Source organism: Pelophylax lessonae (genome assembly GCF_965119305.1).
Source record: "Pelophylax lessonae genome assembly, chromosome: 9".
NCBI classification, from domain to species: Eukaryota; Metazoa; Chordata; class Amphibia; order Anura; family Ranidae; genus Pelophylax; species Pelophylax lessonae.
Window position 1 is genome coordinate 262,413,069 of NC_138776.1, and position 18,103 is coordinate 262,431,171.

General features: G+C 45.3%; 2 protein-coding genes across 2 annotated transcripts in view; both read right to left on the bottom strand.

Annotated features, from left to right (window-relative positions):
- Nucleotides 1-3,630: 3,630 nt before the first annotated feature.
- LOC309564423 (uncharacterized protein) overlaps nucleotides 3,631-18,103 on the bottom strand; it is a 130,615-nt gene continuing 116,142 nt past the window's right edge. The window contains exons 35-39 of the mRNA XM_082269053.1: nucleotides 16,509-16,591; nucleotides 7,457-7,534; nucleotides 6,940-7,032; nucleotides 6,689-6,830; nucleotides 3,631-5,607 (exon numbers count right to left, since the gene is read on the bottom strand). Of these exons, the coding sequence (XP_082125179.1) occupies nucleotides 4,052-5,607; nucleotides 6,689-6,830; nucleotides 6,940-7,032; nucleotides 7,457-7,534; nucleotides 16,509-16,591 (1,952 nt within the window). The 3' untranslated portion in view covers nucleotides 3,631-4,051. The remainder of the gene's footprint in view (nucleotides 5,608-6,688; nucleotides 6,831-6,939; nucleotides 7,033-7,456; nucleotides 7,535-16,508; nucleotides 16,592-18,103) is intronic.
- On the bottom strand, nucleotides 14,812-16,506 carry LOC309562690 (uncharacterized protein). Its single transcript, XM_082266972.1, has one exon. The coding sequence runs from the start codon at nucleotides 16,482-16,484 to the stop codon at nucleotides 14,832-14,834; it is 1,653 nt and encodes a 550-aa protein (XP_082123098.1). The 5' UTR covers nucleotides 16,485-16,506; the 3' UTR covers nucleotides 14,812-14,831.

Here is an 18,103-nt window from a genome sequence, read left to right on the forward strand (position 1 = left end):
CTCTTCCATCCATGCAGGGGGGTTGTGGAGGGGTTTGGCAGCTGTGCTGGCTCTGGACAGTGTGAGAGAGTCTTAGACAACTGCAATTTGTCTAAGACTCTCCAGAGTCCAGAAGTACGGGGGGCTGTATAATGCAAATGGGGTCTTCCCACATTTTACCCGCAGTTATAGATGCAGTCCTTAAATTAAGAGAAAGTGTAGCGCTAAAGTGAATTGGATCAGTCCTTGTATACAGTACCTGTGGAGAGATAAGTTGATCAGGCAGAAAAGACCACCACAAGCAGACACCAACCACACTGCCTCTTACCCTCCGGCTGATTGTAATGGAGCATAAAACATCTCACAGCGAACTCAGCCAATCTCCTTACTTAGGCCGATACTCCAATCCTTGTTGCAATGGTAATAACTCAAGTATCCAGGGATGAGCACCCAGACAAGGCCCCAGAAACAGAGGAAATACTCTTAGGGTAATATGTTTAAAACATTGAGGTTTTATTAGTAAAGCAGATGATATGCACTCACTTGAAGCAGAGTATCATAAACACGTGTACAAATCTGTTTTTCCAAACTGCAAAGATGGCCGCTAGAGTCCCGTAGAGCGATGACGTCAAACGTCCCAGCCCCACCCAACGCGTTTTGTCAGCGATGATAGCTGCAGTCCTATAGATTTCTTTTAGGTTGTGCGTTTTTTCTGCATTTTCTGAAAGAGCACCAGAAGTCATGCTGCATCTTTGGCGCACTTTCAGAAAACAGGAAAATATTTTTTGGGGGGGGGGGTTGACACCATGGTTTACTGCACCAGGTGACACCAACCGTAGTGACCCCACTGGTAAGTGTACCACTGCCAGTTACATGTATTTCTGTCTGGCGCTTCAGGTCAGTCAGCGCCGTCTTTGCAGAGGAGGAGGAGGGGCCTGGCCGCCGGGGGGGAGCAGAGGGATGAGGATTATTTTGGGTTCCAGGCCGCAGTGCACGGAGGCGCTACACGCGACGTCACTTGACGACACATCAATGTGCGGTGTGTCGCCTGCCCGCCTGGGGGGGGTGCCAGATATAGGATCCGCCCCGGGTGCCAAATTCTCTAGGTACGCCCCTGTGTTTGGGAGTATATAATTTGCAAGGCCGTTGCGCCCCGTCTGTTGTTTTTTTTTCCGATTATATTCGATTGACCCCTGCATGGTACCCTTGTGCCAATGAATTTGGATGTTTTAGTATTAATATAACATTTTAACCTCCACCTATGTCTGTTTCTTCATATTACACAAAGCTATGTATTTATTTTAAACCTTTTTCACTTAAAATTACAGAAAAAGAAAAAGCGAGACTCCGAAGGTAATATTAAAAAGTTGAGATTTAATATTTATTAACAGAAACCAGAAGGAAAACCGAGACATCGTCTACAACAAAGCTTTAAATAAAGCACATTGAGAATGCATTAGATATATTATTAGGAATCTTCCACCTCTGGGACCAATAACAAGCCATCTTTTTCAATAAAGGAGAGCAAATGACCATAGACCGAGTATTACGACCAACCAAGAGGATTGGTTGGTGAGGAAGAGAACTTGCTGTTAATCTTTTGTTCACCAAAGACGGTTGGTTGAAGTCCATCTTCTAATGTCCTTACAGTAGACGGTAAGGTTAAAACAAATCCAAAAACAAATTCATTTCACGAACCTTTCTGATGAATAGTAACCTAGGGAGGTTTTTTAACCTCTGTGATTGATGAGCATTAAAACATTTTACCCCCCAAAACAAATGTTTCGGTATGTGGTGGTTGCTGGAGGTTGCTGCAATGAGTTCCTGGGTCTTCACACCTGCTCTGCCTATTATGAGGGGTTCCCACCAACCCAGTGCTGAGTTACCTGGTCTGTACACCTCCTGTGCCCATTAGGAGGGGTTCCCACCATTCCTGTGCTGAGTTCCAGGTCTGTACACCTGCTGTGCCCATTATGAGGGGTTCCCATCATCCCTGTGCTGAGTTACCAGCAGTGCTGTATTTTGGCCTAGGTCAACAAGGCCCAGGCCTAGGGCGGCACTTTGCAAGGGGGCAGCAAAAAAGCTATCCCCCTCCACCTGAGACTCTATTGGCCACTGGTTGCTAGAGCCGCCTCTCTCACCTCCCTCTCTCTTACTCACCCCCTCTCTCTCACCCCTCCTCTCTCTCATCCCCCTCTCTCTCATCCCCCTCTCTCTCTCACCCCCCCTCTCTCTCTCTCTCATCCCCCCTCTCTCTCTCAACCCACTCTCTCTCACTCCCCTCTCTCTCTCTCACCCCCCCTCTCTCTATTATCCCCCTCTCTCTCTTACCCCCCTCTCTTTCATCCCTGCCTCTCTCTCCCCCTCTCTCTCTCATCCCCCCTCTCTCACTCCCTCCCTCACCCACCCCCCTCTCTCTCCCTCACCCCTCTCTCGCCCCCCTCCCTCACCCCCCCCCCCTCTGGAGATCTCAGGGGTTCATGCTGGGACTTGTAGTCCTTCCATTTTGGAGGGTGTCACATCCATTAAAAAAGGAGTTAGACAAATTTACATAGGAGGGGGGGGCGCCCAATTTTAGTCTTGCCTAGGGCAGCACAAAACCAAAATACACCACTGGTTACCAGGTCTGTACACCTCCTGTACCCATTATGAGGGGCTCCCGTCACCCCCATGCTGAGTTCCCATGTCTGTACACCTGCTGTGCCCATTATGAGGGGATCCCACCATCCCTGTGCTGAGTTCCCGGGTCTGTACACCTCCTGTGCCCATTATGAGGGGTTCCTACCATCCCTGTGCTGATTTAATTTGGGTCTTCACAACAGCTGTGACCATTATTATGGGTTTCCAAACCCAGCACTAAGTTCCCAGATCTTTAAACCAACAAGGAGGGGTTCCAACCATCCCTGTGCTGAGTTACTGGGTCTATACACCTGCTGTGCCCAATTTTAAAGGGGTTCCCACCATCCCTGTGCTGAGTTCTGGGGTCTGTACACCTGCTGTGCCCAATATAAGGGTTTCCCATCATCCTTGTGCTAAGTTCCTTGGTTTGTACACCTTCTGTACCCAATTTTGAGGGTTTCCTAATCCCCGGCTTTGAATTCCCCGATTCGTACCCTTGCTGTGCCCATTTTGAAGGATTCACAATTTCCCTGCACTGACTTCCCGGGTCACCACATTTGCTGTACCTATCATGAGGGATTTCCACCATCCTTGTGCTGAGTTGTTGGGGCTGCACTTCTACTGTACCCATTAGGGGGTTAGGGGTTCTACTGTACCCATTAAGGGTTTCCACCATCCCTGCATTGAGTTCCCAGGTCTTCACACAAGCTGTAACCATTATGAGGGGTTATACCCATCCCTGCACAGATATACCAGGTTTGTACACCTAATATGCCAATCAGGAGGAATTCCCACTTTTTCTGAATTAACTTCTTGGGACTTCACATCAACTGTGACCATTATGAGGGGTTCCTACCATCCCTGTGTGGAATTCTCGGGTCTGTACACCTTCTGTGCCTATTATGAGGGGTCCCACCATCCCTGTGTAGATTTCTCGGGTCTGTACACCTTCTGTGCCTATTATGAGGGGTCCCACCATCCCTGTGTGGAATTCTCTGGTCTGTACACCTTCTGTGCCTATTATGAGGGGTCCCACCATCCCTGTGTTGAATTCAGGGTCTGCACATCGGCTTTGACCATTATAAGTGGCACCCACCATCCCTGTGGTGAGTTCCAAGGTCCAAACATCTGTTGTGCCCATTATGGGGGATTCCTACTACCACTGCGCTGGGTTCCAAGGTCTGTACACCTACTGTTATAATTTTGAGGGGTTCCCACAATCCTTGCTGGATAAAGACTATGAAATACCCCCATAACTGGCAGAAACTACAGTTGGAGGAGCTCACTGGAGTCTCCGAGAGACAAAGAAAGCTACTAGGGAACCCAGATCCATCTATAACTGAAATATAACGTTCAGGTGGACTGACGCTTTCAGATCTCTTTACTATACAGCTATTCTGTGGGTCAAAGGAAAAAAATGAAATGTAATGCCTCCAGACGTTTGTTTTTGGCCTCAAAGCATGTGCTTCTTCTGATGTCGAATTAGATTGTCTTTTCTGGTGAAACATTTGCCACAATCTGGACACGAAAAGGAACTTTGGTCTACATGAAGCTTCTGGTGTTGGACGAGGTTGAATTTCCGGGTGAAGCACTTTCCGCACTCAAGACAGGGAAACGGCCGCAAGCCCGTATGTGTTTGCTGGTGTCGGTCAAGAGCGCCTTTCTTTATGAAACATTTGTCGCACTCCGAGCAGGTAAATGGCTTCTCACCGGTGTGGACTCTTGCATGAGAGTCGAGGTTCCCCTTCTGCGAGAACTGTTTTCCACACTCGGAACACGAGTAGGGCTTCTCCCCAGAGTGCCCTCTCTGGTGTCTGAGAAGCTTTGATCTCTTTAGAAAAGTTTTCCCGCACTCCTGGCAGGAAAAGATCTGGCCGGTGTGAGTCCTGTGGTGTAAAAGGAGATCAGCCTGCGTTTTGAAAGACTTCTCGCACTCAGAGCATGAGAAAGGACGTTCAGCTACGTGTGTTCCTTGGTGTCTAAGAAGTTCTCGCTTCTGAATAAAACATTTCCCGCATTCTGCGCAGGAAAACGGCCTCTCGCCTGTGTGGAGTTTCATGTGCGTATTGAGGCTCCCTTTCACAGAGAAACTTCTCCCGCACTCGAAACAAGAAAAGGGTTTCTCACCAGTGTGAACTCTCTGGTGTATCTGAAGATCTGATTTGGCCAAGAATGATTTCTCACATTCCGAGCACGTGAAGATCTCCTCACCCGCCTCAATCCTCTGATGGATGTGAAGCTCGTACTTGGTTTTAAAAGTTTTTCCGCAATTCGAACACGACAAAGATTCCTCGAACGCGTGAAGCTTCTCATGTCGGACAAGACACAGTTTCTGTTTAAACCGTTTTCCGCACTCCAGACAGGAAAACGGCCTCTCTCTCGTGTGAGTTCGCTGGTGTATGATGAGAGTTCCTTTCCGTACGAAACCCTTCCCGCAATCCGAACACTTAAACGGCATCTCGCCGGTGTGCAGGCGCTGGTGCTCGATAAGTATATATTTGGCTGTAAAACTTTTCCCGCACACTGTGCACACAAAAGGTCTCTCGCCAGTATGGATTTTCAAGTGCTTGAGAAGGTCTGATTTCTGTTTGAAGGATTTCTGGCACTCTCGACAGTTGTAGAGGCGCTCTCCGGTGTGATGTCGCTGATGTCTAACAAGATGCGATCTCAGTATGAAAGATTTCCCACACTCCGAACAGAAAAACAAACTTTGGCCCGTGTGCATTCTCTTGTGTCTAAGAAGATCTGCGTTCTTACTAAAACTCTTATCGCATACTGAACACGGAAATGTCTTATTACTGCTATGTCCAACAATGTATGACCTATCAGAAGAGTATTCCTCAGGCTTGGAGATATCTAATGATCCATCCATACAGTAAAACCCGGATTGTATATTTTCAACAGCAGGGTTTACTCCTAAAGAATATTGGGCAATTTCATTTTCTTCCGTATTATATTCTGGAGATAAAAAACCATGGCCCTCCAGGGAATTCCACGCATCGTATCCAGCTGTTGGGAAACATTTTATCACGTAGAACATTTTAAAATTTTTCATTCAGAAGGCATGTCAACTAGTGTAGAGCAGTGGATTTTGGTGGTTTTATACATTTTATATTATTTCTAAACTTACATTGATGTTACAACTACAACCAAATCCATGTCACTTTTGGCTCTGCTAGTCACATTTCTTATGTATTAGATACATGACGTTATATTGAGGAATGGCGATGGACCTTTCATATGGTGTACAGCCACCCTCCACCTCATTTGTTGGGAGCATGACATTATATTGATGACCTTTCATATGGTGTACAGTATCTCCTCCTCATTTGTTGAGAACATGACGTTATATTGGGGGATGGAGATGGACCTTTCATATGGTGTACAGTATCTCCTCCTCATTTGTTGGGAACATGACGTTATATTGAGGAATGGAGGTGGACCTTTCATATGGTGTACAGTATCTCCTCCTCATTTGTTGGGAATATGACGTTATATTGAGGAATGGAGATGGACTTTTCATATGGTGTACAGTATCTCCTCCTCATTTGTTAGGAACATGATGTTATATTGAGGAATGGAGATGGACCTTTCATATGGTGTACAGTATCTCCTCGTCATTTGTTGGGAACATGACGTTATATTGAGGAATGGAGATGGACCTTTCATATGGTGTACAGTATCTCCTCCTCATTTGTTAGGAACATGATGTTATATTGAGGAATGGAGATGGACCTTTCATATGGTGTACAGTATCTCCTCGTCATTTGTTGGGAACATGACGTTATATTGAGGAATGGAGATGGACCTTTCATATGGTGTACAGTATCTCCACTTCATTTGCTGGGAACATTAGGTGGTGGGTTAGGTACGTTGATGTAGTTCTGATAGGAAGTGATGGGGATTTCCTAATTTTTTCACAACTCAAATGTAGAAGAATCTGTTTTTGTGTCATAGTTTAGTGCGTACTATGTTGAATTCTGTTACGATCTCTATGGAATGCTGTATTATAAATCGGAAGGAAAATTAGCTAAGTCAATGCAAGACAAGCAGCCAACGTAAAACTGGTTGTGCATTTATTATTTCTTACCTGTGCTGATATCTACAGATGATTCCTCATCTTTAATTGTCACTATAATTTCACCCTCTTCTGTAGATTGCTGATCACCCCCTATATCAGCCTCTTCTTCTTCCTCTTTAACTTCTACTTTAATATCAATCAGGTCTTCATCCTAAACCCACAACATGATAGTAAGTAACATCGGAAACTACAGAAGAAAATCATATGGATTTATACAATTTCGGAGACATCCTCAGTTATAGATGATCAGTCCCATCTACCTGATGATGGTGGGGGGTGGTGTGATCTTCCTGTGTGGAATCCCGGGAATACAGAGGACGGGGACATCTCTCTGGTGGGTTCCCATTACTGGATCCATCTGTAGGAAACACACACACTGACTGAATACATTGTTTCTATGTGTTTATCAGATGATGGGGGATCTAGGTGGATCCTCCGTACTGCTCTCTCCTTTACAATAAAGTCTCCTCTTACCCGGTGATGTGAGGGGCGCCTGATTCTCCATCATGACGTCCTTGTAGAGATCCTTGTGTCCTTCTAAATACTCCCACTCCTCCATGGAGAAATAGACAGTGACATCCTGACACCTTATAGGAACCTGACACACACAATGATACAGTCACCATCCAGACACATCCCTTGTCTGTTACTGGATAATGTCCCAGAATTCCCAGCACCGCTCACCTCTCCTGTCAGCAGCTCCATCATCTTCTTGGTGACTTCTAGAATCTTCTTCTTCTTGTTTCTCTCAGGTATGAGTGAGGACGGTGGAGATACTGTACTGGAGGATAGCACATGGAAGCTTCTGTTGCATGTCAGCCGCTCTCCAGATTTCTTCTTAACTACTTCATAATCCTGTGCAAGAACAGAAAATAGCAAGTATTACTCAATAAATTCTAAAAATCCTCCTCATCTCTCCGGTCAGGTCTGTGTTTTATTAATAGAGATAAGAGTGATGTCATGTGACCTCCCAGAATCCTCCTCACCTCTCCGGTCAGGTCTGTGTTTTATTAATAGAGATAAGAGTGATGTCATGTGACCTCCCAGAATCCTCCTCACCTCTCCGGTCAGGTCTATGTTTTATTAATAGAGATAAGAGTGATGTCATGTGACCTCCCAGAATCCTCCTCACCTCTCCGGTCAGGTTTGTGTTTTATTAATAGAGATAAGAGTGATGTCATGTGACCTCCCAGAATCCTCCTCACCTCTCCAGTCAGCAGGTAGATGATCTCCAGGGTGAGGTCTATTAGTCTGTCCGTCATGTGACTCTGGTCCTCATCCATCCTCCTTGAGGTGGTTCTGAAATCTATACCGAACAGTCCTATACCATGCAGAGAGACAATAAAATGAGAATTATCTGGATTGTCGACCTCTTGGTGGGAATATATTTTATGGTGGAGACCAACTCTTCCAGCTCTACTGCCAGCATTCCCAACTTGCATACAGTTGTTTCAGGCTTCTTCTCATTAACGCTAGATAAGGCTTTACTGGCTCTGTGTTGGAGGAGAACAGTACAACCATTAAAGTCACGGTGAGGTGGTACAAAAGTCCAGTTCGTCTACTAACCATTAACCACTTTACCACCGGAGGATTTTGCTGTCTTACGTCCGGGTCACTTTTTGCGATTCGGCGCTGTGCGACTTTAACTGACAATTGTGCGGTCGTGCGACGCCGTACCCAAACGAAATTTACGTCCTTTTTTTCCCCACAAACAGAGCTTTCTTTTGGTGGTATTTGATCACCTGTGCGATTTGTTGATCATGCGCTATAAACAAAAAAAGAGCGACAATTTTGCAAAAATAACAATATTTTTCACATTTTTTTTATATGAAATTCCCCCCCAAAAAAATGTAAAAATCAAATTTTTTAACATTTTAGGCCAATTTGTTTTCTGCTACATATTTTTGGTAAAAGAATAAAAAATCGCAAAAAGCGTATTTTGATTGGTTTGCGCAAAAGTTATTGCGTTTACTAACAAAGGGAAAGATTTTTGTCATTTTTGTTGTTTTTTTTTTAACGAGTAATGGCAGCGATCTGCGATTTTTTTTTGCGGGACTGCGACATTGGCGCGGACAGATCGGACCCTTGACTGACATTTTTGGGGGTTTTTTGGGGTTACCAGTGACAATACTAAAGTAATCAGTGCTATACATATGCACTGTTAGTGTAAAATGACACTGGTAGTGAAGGGGTTAACTTTTTTTTGAGAGGGAGGGGTTATGTGTGTCCCTAGGGGCGTGATTCTAACTGTGATTGGCTGTGGCTTGAGGTGTAGGAACAGTGATCAACGGTCCTACATAGTAGAACCGTATGATCACCATTCTTACTCAGGGGAGAATGACAGGCGGCTTTGTTTACATCAGCCGCCTGCCTTTCTCCCGCTGTCACGGACGATCGTGAGTGAGCGGCGGACATCGGGTCCGCCGGGCACGCGCGCGGGGGGGTCCGTGACCGAGCGGGAGCGCGCCTCCGACGGCACGCGCTCGCTCCCCAGAGCCTCACAGGCTAGTGACGTACCCATACGTCACTTTGACTGTGAGGGGCTGACCGCCGCAGTATATGTACTTGCGTCGGTTGGCAAGTGGTTAAAAGAACAACGTGTCAATGATTTAGATCGGCACATTACCAGAAGCCTACGAAATCTGGTTTGTGAATTTAGTCATGATTGACCTCTGGTTACCAAATGGTCATTAGAACTACAGAATATACTACGAGTCCTCGTAGCTCAATATTTTTACTTATAGAACTAAATATGTGTCGTGAATGTGTAGTCGGTGCAGCACTGTGGTATATGTAAGAGCTATAGAGAGGATTATTATTCTACTATGTAGGGGTGCCTTCTGGAGATAAAAGACATCATAGTGACTATGGAGGAAGAGGACGGAACATGACGGGGGGGGGGGGGGGGGTTACTGGCTGTAAATATAAAATAATATATTATTACCTCCTCTGCTGCCAGTTCCAGCAATGTCTCCTCTCTACTTCCTCCCAACTCACCTCTGACCCGGAACTTCCTGTCTGTACCAGACATCACTTCCTGTCCGTACAGTCCTTACTTCCTGTCTTCTCACGCAACTTCCACTCTACGCCCACACTCCGAGTACGTTGGAGCGCGATGATCTATTGACTTCCCATAGAGCTCCTGGTCAGATAAACTCCTCATTGTGGTTTATGACCCCAATTTGGTATCTTTTGGTTCAGCTCATCACATCCCTAACCAGTTCCGGCCTCGGCTAACTCGGACATTTCTTTCATATAAAAATCTGTATTTTTTGCTAGAAAATTACTTAGAACCTCCATTATATATTCTTTACACAGAGACTCTAGGCCTAGGGTATAAAATGGTTGTTGTTGCAAATGGTTATGTATAATATTTGCACAGCTAGTTTTAAATCCCCGATTTTCATGAAAAAATACACTGCCCATTCAGTGCCCATTAGTGCCGCCTATCAGTGCCACCTATAAGTGCCTCCTCATCAGTACCGCCTATTAGTGTCACATATTAGTGCCACCTATCAGTGCGGCATATGACTGCCTCCTCGTCAGTGTGGCATATTAGTGCCTCCTCATCAGTACCACATAATCAGTGGCCATCAGTGCCGCCTCATCAGTTTCACATATTAGTGCCACCTATCAGTGCCCATCAGTATGGCATATTAGTGCCACCTAATCAGTGTCACATATCAGTGCCACCTATCAGTGCAACATATTAGTGCCTCCTCATCAGTGCGGCATATTAGTGCCTCCTCATCAGTGCCGCCTATCAGTGTCAGATATTAGTGCCACCTATTAGTGCGGCATTGTAGCGCCTCCTCATCAGTGCGGGATATCAGTGCCTCCTCATCAGTGCAGCATATTAGTGCCTCCTCATCAGTGCAGCATATTAGTGCCTCCTCATCAGTGCAGCATATTAGTGCCTCCTCATCAATGCAGCATATTAGTGCCTCCTCATCAATGCAGCATATTAATGCCTCCTCATCAGTGCTGCATATTAGTGCCTCGTAATCAGTGCCGCCTATCAGTGATCACCTATCAGTGCATCCTATCAGTGCCCATCAGTACGGCATATTAGTGCCTCCTCATGAGTGCCACCTAATCAGTTCCCATCAATGTCACATATCAGTGTGGCATATTAGTGCCCCCTCATCAGTGCGGCATATTAGTGCCTCCTCATCAGTGCCACCTCATCAGTGTCACATATTAGTGCCACCTTTCAGTGCCCATCAGTACAGCATATTAGTGCCTCCTCATCAGTGCCACCTAATCAGTTCCCATTAGTGCCACCTAATCAGTTCCCATCAATGTCACATATCAGTGCCACCCATCAGTGTGGCATATTAGTGCCCCCTCATCAGTGCGGCATATTAGTGCCTCCTCATCAGTGCAGCATATTAGTGCCTCCTCATCAGTGTTGCATATTAGTGCCTCATCAGTGTCACATATTAGTGCCACCTATCAGTGCCCATCAGTACAGCATATTAGTCCTTCCTCATCAGTGCCACCTAATCAGTTCCCATTAGTGCCGCCTATCAGTGTCACTTATTAGTGCCACCTATTAGTGCGGCATATTAGTCCCTCCGGCCAGTGCAGCATATCGGTGCCTCCTCATCAGTGCAGAACATTAATACCTCCTCATCAGTGTGGCATATTAGTGCCTTTTAATCAGTGCCGCCTCATCAGTTTCTGACAGAAACTAAGAAAAATATATTTTTTTTTTTCTTCAAAATTTTAAGCCTTATTTGTTTTTTTTTTTTAATCAAATGATAAACATCTCATATGGGTAGAGCGTTGCATGACCGTGCAATTGTCATTTAAAGTGATTCAAAGTCATAGTCATTCAAACTGGGTTTGTTCTTGGACAGAAGTCTGGTTACAGGGGTGCGTCCAAAGGGTGGTGAGAAACAGACTGATCTGGAGTGGTCAGTGGGGAACCCCAAGGTTCTGTCCTGGGGCCAATTCTGTTTAATTTATTTATAAATGATATAGAGGTCGGGATAAAATAGTTCTATCTCAATTTCTGCGGACGACACAAAAATAAGTAGGGCAATAACTTCCCATCAGGATTTAGAAATCTTACAGAAAGACCTGGACAAAATAATAGAGTGGTCAACTACATGGCAAATGAGGTTTAATGTGGAGAAATGTAAGGTGATGCACTTGGGGGCTAAAAACATAAAAGCAAACTACTCACTAGGGGGGAACCTCTGGGGGAAACAAGGATGGAGAAAGATCTAGGGCCCACTTTGGACCGTGAGAATTGTGAGTACCACTGTGAATCACTAAAATTGGGAGTACCACTTTGGATCGTGAGAAATGTGAGTACCACCTTAGACTCTCCTCTCCTGGCCAGCCCTGACCGAGCTGTCCTAGCTCCCCCCAACCCCCCCAGTGGCCAGGTCGGGAACCCGGATTCGGTCGATGAGTAGAGAGTACCTGGAGCAGAGCTTCAGCCTGGAATGGGGGTCAGGAGGAGGCCAGGAAGAGGGGGAGTAGGAGCACCATGGGCCCTACTGGTTTGTAGTTGACCCCTGGGCCGAAATTTGCCAGTCAGCCCCTGACCACTTTGGATCGTGAGATCTTTGGACCGTGAGAAATGTGAGTACCACTTTGGATTGTGAGATCTTTGGACTGTGAGAATTGTGAGTACCACTTTGGATCGTAAGAAATGTACCACTTTGGATTGTGAGATCTTTGGATCGTGAGGATTGGGAATACCAGTTTGGACCATGAGAATTGTGAGTATCACTTTGGATCCTGAGATCTTTAGACTGAGAGAATTGTGAGTGCCACTTTGGATCGTGAGATCTTTGGATCGTGAGGACTGGGAGTACCAGTTTGGACCATGAGAATTGTGAGTATCATTTTGGATCCTGAGATCTTTGGACTGAGAGAATTGTGAGTACCACTTTGGATCGTGAGAATTGTAAGTAAGACTTTCAGGGGAGGACTGGGGCAGGAGGGCAATTGCCCCCTGGGCCACTCTGATGCCCCGTAAAAAGGCTGCACTGCTTCTGCCACAGACATGCCTAAAGGATTCCTGGGGAAGAGAAGTAAAAAGTCCCTGCCACTGATCTACTTAGTGCGGGATGAAGACAGGGACAGAGCGCAGGCCTCCCCCCCAGCATGGATGGTGTAAACTGTGTCTGAGCAGGGGCTGGTTCCATGCCCCACTGGAGACTCTCCTCTCCTGGCCAGCCCTGACCGAGCTGTCTTAGCTCCCCCATCCCCCCCCCCAGTGGCCAGGTCGGGGAACCCGGATTCGGTCGGTGAGTAGAGAGTACCTGGAGCAGAGCTTCAGCCTTCAATGGGGGTCAGGAGGAGGCCAGGAAGAGGGGGAGTGGGAGGAGGGCTGAGTCGCTGCACCATGGGCCTCTGGTTTGTAGTTGTCCCCTGGGCCGAAAGTTGCCAATCAGCCCCTGACCACTTTGGATCGTGAGATCTTTGAGCCGTGAGAATTGTGAGAACCACTTTGGATTGTGAGATCTTTGGACCATGAGAATTGTAAGTACAAGTTTGGATCATGAGAATTGGGAGTACCACTTTGGGTCGTGAGATCTTTGGATCGTGAGAATTGCGTGTACCTCTTCGGATCATGAGATCTTTGGATCATGAGAATTGGGAGTACCACTTTGGATCGTGAGAATTGTAAGTACCACTTTGGATCGTGAGATCTTTGGATTGTGAGAATTGTAAGTACCACTTTGGATCATGAGATCTTTGGATTGTGAGAATTGGGAGTACCACTTTGGACCATGAGATCTTTAGATCATGAGAATTGGGAGTACCACTTTGGATCGTGAGAATTGGGAGTACCACTTTGGATTGTGAGATCTTTGGATCCTGAGAATTGGGAGTACCACTTTGGAGTCGGACCATGAGATCTTTGGATCATGAGAAATGGGAGTATGTAGGAAAAACTCAGATCCGTCAGCCAATTCTTCCAACAGAGTATCACTTTGGATCGTGAGAATTGGGAGTACCGCTTTGGATTGTGAGATCTTTGGAACATGAGAATTGGGAATACCACTTTGAATCGTGAGAATCGGGAGTACCATTTTGGATCGTGAGATCTTTGGATCGTGAGAATTGGGAGTACCACTTTGGACCATGAGATCTTTGGATCATGAGAATTGGGAGTACCACTTTGGATCATGAGAATTGGGAGTACCACTTTGGATTGTGAGATCTTTGGATCGTGAGAATTGTAAGTACCACTTTGGATCGTGAGATCTTTGGATCATGAGAATTGGGAGTACCACTTTGGACCATGAGATCTTTGGATCATGAGAATTGGGAGTACCACTTTGGATCGTGAGAATTGGGAGTACCATTTTGGATTGTGAGATCTCTGGATCGTGAGAATTGTAAGTACCACTTTGGACCGTGAGATCTTTGGATCATGAGAATTGGGAGTACCACTTTGGACCATGAGATCTTTGGATCATGAGAATTGGGAGTACCACTTTGGATCGTGAGAATTGGGAGTACCATTTTGGAAGGTGAGATCTTTGGATTGTGAGAATTTGGAGTATCACTTTGGATCGTGAGAATTTGGAGTATCACTTTGGATCGTGAGAATTGGGAATACCACTTTGGATTGTGAGATCTTTGGATCGTGAGAATTGGGAGTACCACTTTGGACCATGAGATCTTTGGATCATGAGAATTGGGAGTACCACTTTGGATCGTGAGAAGTGCCAGTACCATTTTGGTTTGTGAGATCTTTAGATCGGGGAAATAGGGAGTACCAATTTGGATCGTAAGATCTTGAGATCTTTGGATCGTTAGAAGTGGGAGTACCACTTTGGACCATGAGATCTTTGGATCGTGAGAAATGTGAGTACCGCTTTGGACTCTTTGGATTGTGAGAATTGTGGGCTGGGCATTGCCCCGGTGCCAGTCCAGAGCAATGGTGCAAAATAGGGTGAAATGTAAGAACAGTATTTTTTAAGTGAGAAAACATGACAATTTTTTATTTACACATTGCACAGAACAGACAAATATATTATCCAATTAGGGTTACATCAACGTTGACCTAACAGTTTCCCACCACTCACATGAGTAAGCTAAAAACTCATTCATTCATTTTCATTAAACAGTCTCTGCCTCGAAAAAATCTATCCTTGCCTTCATACATGTGTGTGATCTGTCATCAGTGTCCCTGTGTCTTCTGATGCTTAACTAGATTGTCTTTGCGATTGTAACTCTTTCCACACTCTGAACATGAAAAAGGACGCTCGCCTGTGTGAGTACTCAGGTGTGTAAGAAAGCGCAGGTGCTTTATGAAACCTTTCCCGCACACTTCGCAGGTAAATGGCTTCACACTGCTGTGCAGTTTTAGATGGTCATCGAGGCTTCGCTTAATTGAAAAACATTTGCCACATTCAGAACAAGAGAAAGGCTTCTCGCCGGTGTGAACTCTCTGGTGGGTAACGAGGTCTTCCTTTCGTTTGAAGGATTTTTCACACTCCAAGCATGAATACCTCTTCTCTTCGAGGTGTCCTTTTTGTTGTACAATGAGCTCAGATGTTGACGTCTCGCACTCTGTACTGGAAAACAGACCCTCATCCATACAGTTTTTATGGTGTCTGAGAAGTTGTTGTTGCAATATAAAACCTTTCCCGCACTTTTCACAGGAAAATGGCTTCTCCCCGGTGTGGCATTTCATGTGGTAGTCGAGGCTTCCTTTCTGTGTGTAAGATTTACCACATTCGGAACATGAAAACGGTTTCTCACCGGTGTGGCATTTCATATGCTTGTTGAGGCCTCCCTTCTGAGTGAAACTTTTCCCACACTCTGTACAGGAAAACGGCCTCTCACCGGTGTGGACTTTTATATGGTCCTCCAGGATGGTTTTAGAGGAGAAACGTTTGTCACATAGTGAACAAGGAAAGGGCTTCTCTCCGGTGTGAATTCTCTGGTGGTTAACAAGGTCCGCATTCCATAAGAAGGACTTCTCACAGTCCGAGCATTGGAAGACCTTCTTTCCCGTGTGGCATCTCGTATGAACACGAAGTTCATATTTAGTTGTAAAAGATTTCCCGCACTCCGAGCATGACAATGAATTATCCTGTGAATGAAGTTTCTTGTGGCGGCTAAGGCTGATGCTATATTTAAAGTGTTTTCCACATTGGGCGCAGGAATACGGCTGTCCCTGCGCATGCGATTGCCGGTGAATGTTTAGAACGCCTCTGGTTCTAAACTCCTTCCCACAATCGGAACACTTATAAGGCGTTTCACCGGTGTGCAGTCGCTCGTGTTCGACCAGCCACTTTTTTCCTCTAAAACCCTCTCCACAGACCGTACAGGAAAAAGGTTTCTCACCGGTGTGCAGTCGCTCGTGCTCGACAAGTCGCCTTTTCTCTCCAAAACCTTTCCCGCACACTGTACAGGAATAAGGTCTCTCACCGGTGTGCAGTCGCTCGTGTTCAATCAGTCGCTTCTTCTCTCCAAAACTCTTCCCGCAGACTGTACACAAAAATGGCCTCTCGCCGGTGTGCACTCGCTCGTGTTCTGTAAGTCGCTTTTTCTCTATAAAACCTTTCCCGCACACCGTACATGAAAAGGGCCTCTCGCCGGTGTGAGTTTTAGCATGTGTGAGAAGGTCCAATTTCCTTGCATAAGATTTCCCGCAGTCTGAACATATATAGGGTCGCTCTCCGGAGTGCACCATGAGATGTCTTACAAGTCTGTGCTTAAAGCTAAAACATTTGTCACATTGGGGACACGGAAATATCTTCTCACCGGTGCTTGTAACAGTAGGTGATATTCCAGGAGAACATTGTTTACTACTAGAGGGATCCATTGATCTGGATTGATTTTCAGTAACGGGAGCAAAGTCATTATCTTCTGCATTACAGTCTGGGGATAAAGTTCGGTGATGCTCCGAGTCATTAGGGATATAACGTCCATCTGTTGGAGATAATGTTTTATTCATATTCAAAATTTGTTAATTTTTCAGGTTTAACAATCAGAATTATGCATGTTGGTATAGAAATCAATGGTTTCTATGGAACCCGTCTACCACTTACTGGTCTACCATTTATAGACTGGTCTCCATTTACTGATCTGTCAGATATAGCCCATTCTGCTCCTTCTGGTCTACCATTTATGGTCCAGTCTCATCTTCCTGGTCTACCATTTATGGTCCAGTCTCATCTTCCTGGTCTACCATTTATGGTCCAGTCTCATCTTCCTGGTCTACCATTTATGGTCCAGTCTCATCTTCCTGGTCTACCATTTATGGTCCAGTCTCATCTTCCTGGTCTACCATTTACAGTCCAATTCCCTTATTCTGGTTTACGGTTTATAGTCCAATTTCTCCTTTCTGGTCCACCATTTGAAAGTCAGGTTCCTCTTCCTGGTCTACCATTTATAGTCCAATTCCCTTACTCTGGTTTACGATTTATAGTCCAATTTCTCCTTTCTGGTCCACCATTTGAAAGTTAGGTTCCTCTTCCTGGTCTACCATTTATAGTTCAGACATTTCTTACAGGTCTACCATTTATAGTTCAGACATTTCTTACAGGTCTACCATTTATAGTTCAGTTTTATTTTCCTGGAATGCCATTATAGTCCAGTCTTCTCTTACTGGTGTATCATTTATAAATTGGGCTGCCCTTCCTGGTCTACCATTTAAAGTCCAGTCTCCTCTTTCTGGTCTTCCGTTTAGAGTCCAGTCATATCTTCCAGGTCTACCATTTTTAGTCTAGTCTCTTCGCACTGGTGTACTATTTATAAGTCAGGCTGCTCTTCCTGGTCTACCATTTGTAGTTTATTCTCCTCTTTCTGGTCTAACATTTATAGTCTAATCTCCTCTTTCTGGTCAACCATTTATAGTCCAGTTTCCTTTTCCTGGTATGCCATTATAGTCCTATCTTCTCTTACTGGTGTATCATTTAGAAGTCGGTCTGCTATTCCTGGTCTACCATTTATAATCTAGTCTCCTTTTTCTGGTCTACCATTTTCATCCCAGTCTCCTTCTGCTGGTCTACCATATATAGCCCAGTCCCTTTTTACTGCTCTACCATTTATAATCCATTCTCCTCCTAATGGTCAACCATTTATAATCCAGTCTCCTCTTTCTGGTCTCCCATTTAGAGTCCAGTAATATCTTCCAGGTCTACCATTTTTAGTCCAGTCTCCTTCTGCTGGTCTACCACATATAGTCCACTCCCTTCGAACTGCTCTACAATTTATGATCCATTCTCCTCTTCCTGGTCTAACATTTTTAGTTCAGTCTCCTCTTCCTGGTCTAAATTTTATAATCCAGTCTCCTCTTTCTGGTCTACTATTTAAAGTCGAGTCATATCTTCCATGTCTACCATTTTAGTACAGTCTCCTTCTGTTGGTCTACCATTTATAGTCCAGTTTCCTTTTCCTGGTATGCCATTATAGTCCTGTCTTCTCTTACTGGTGTATCAT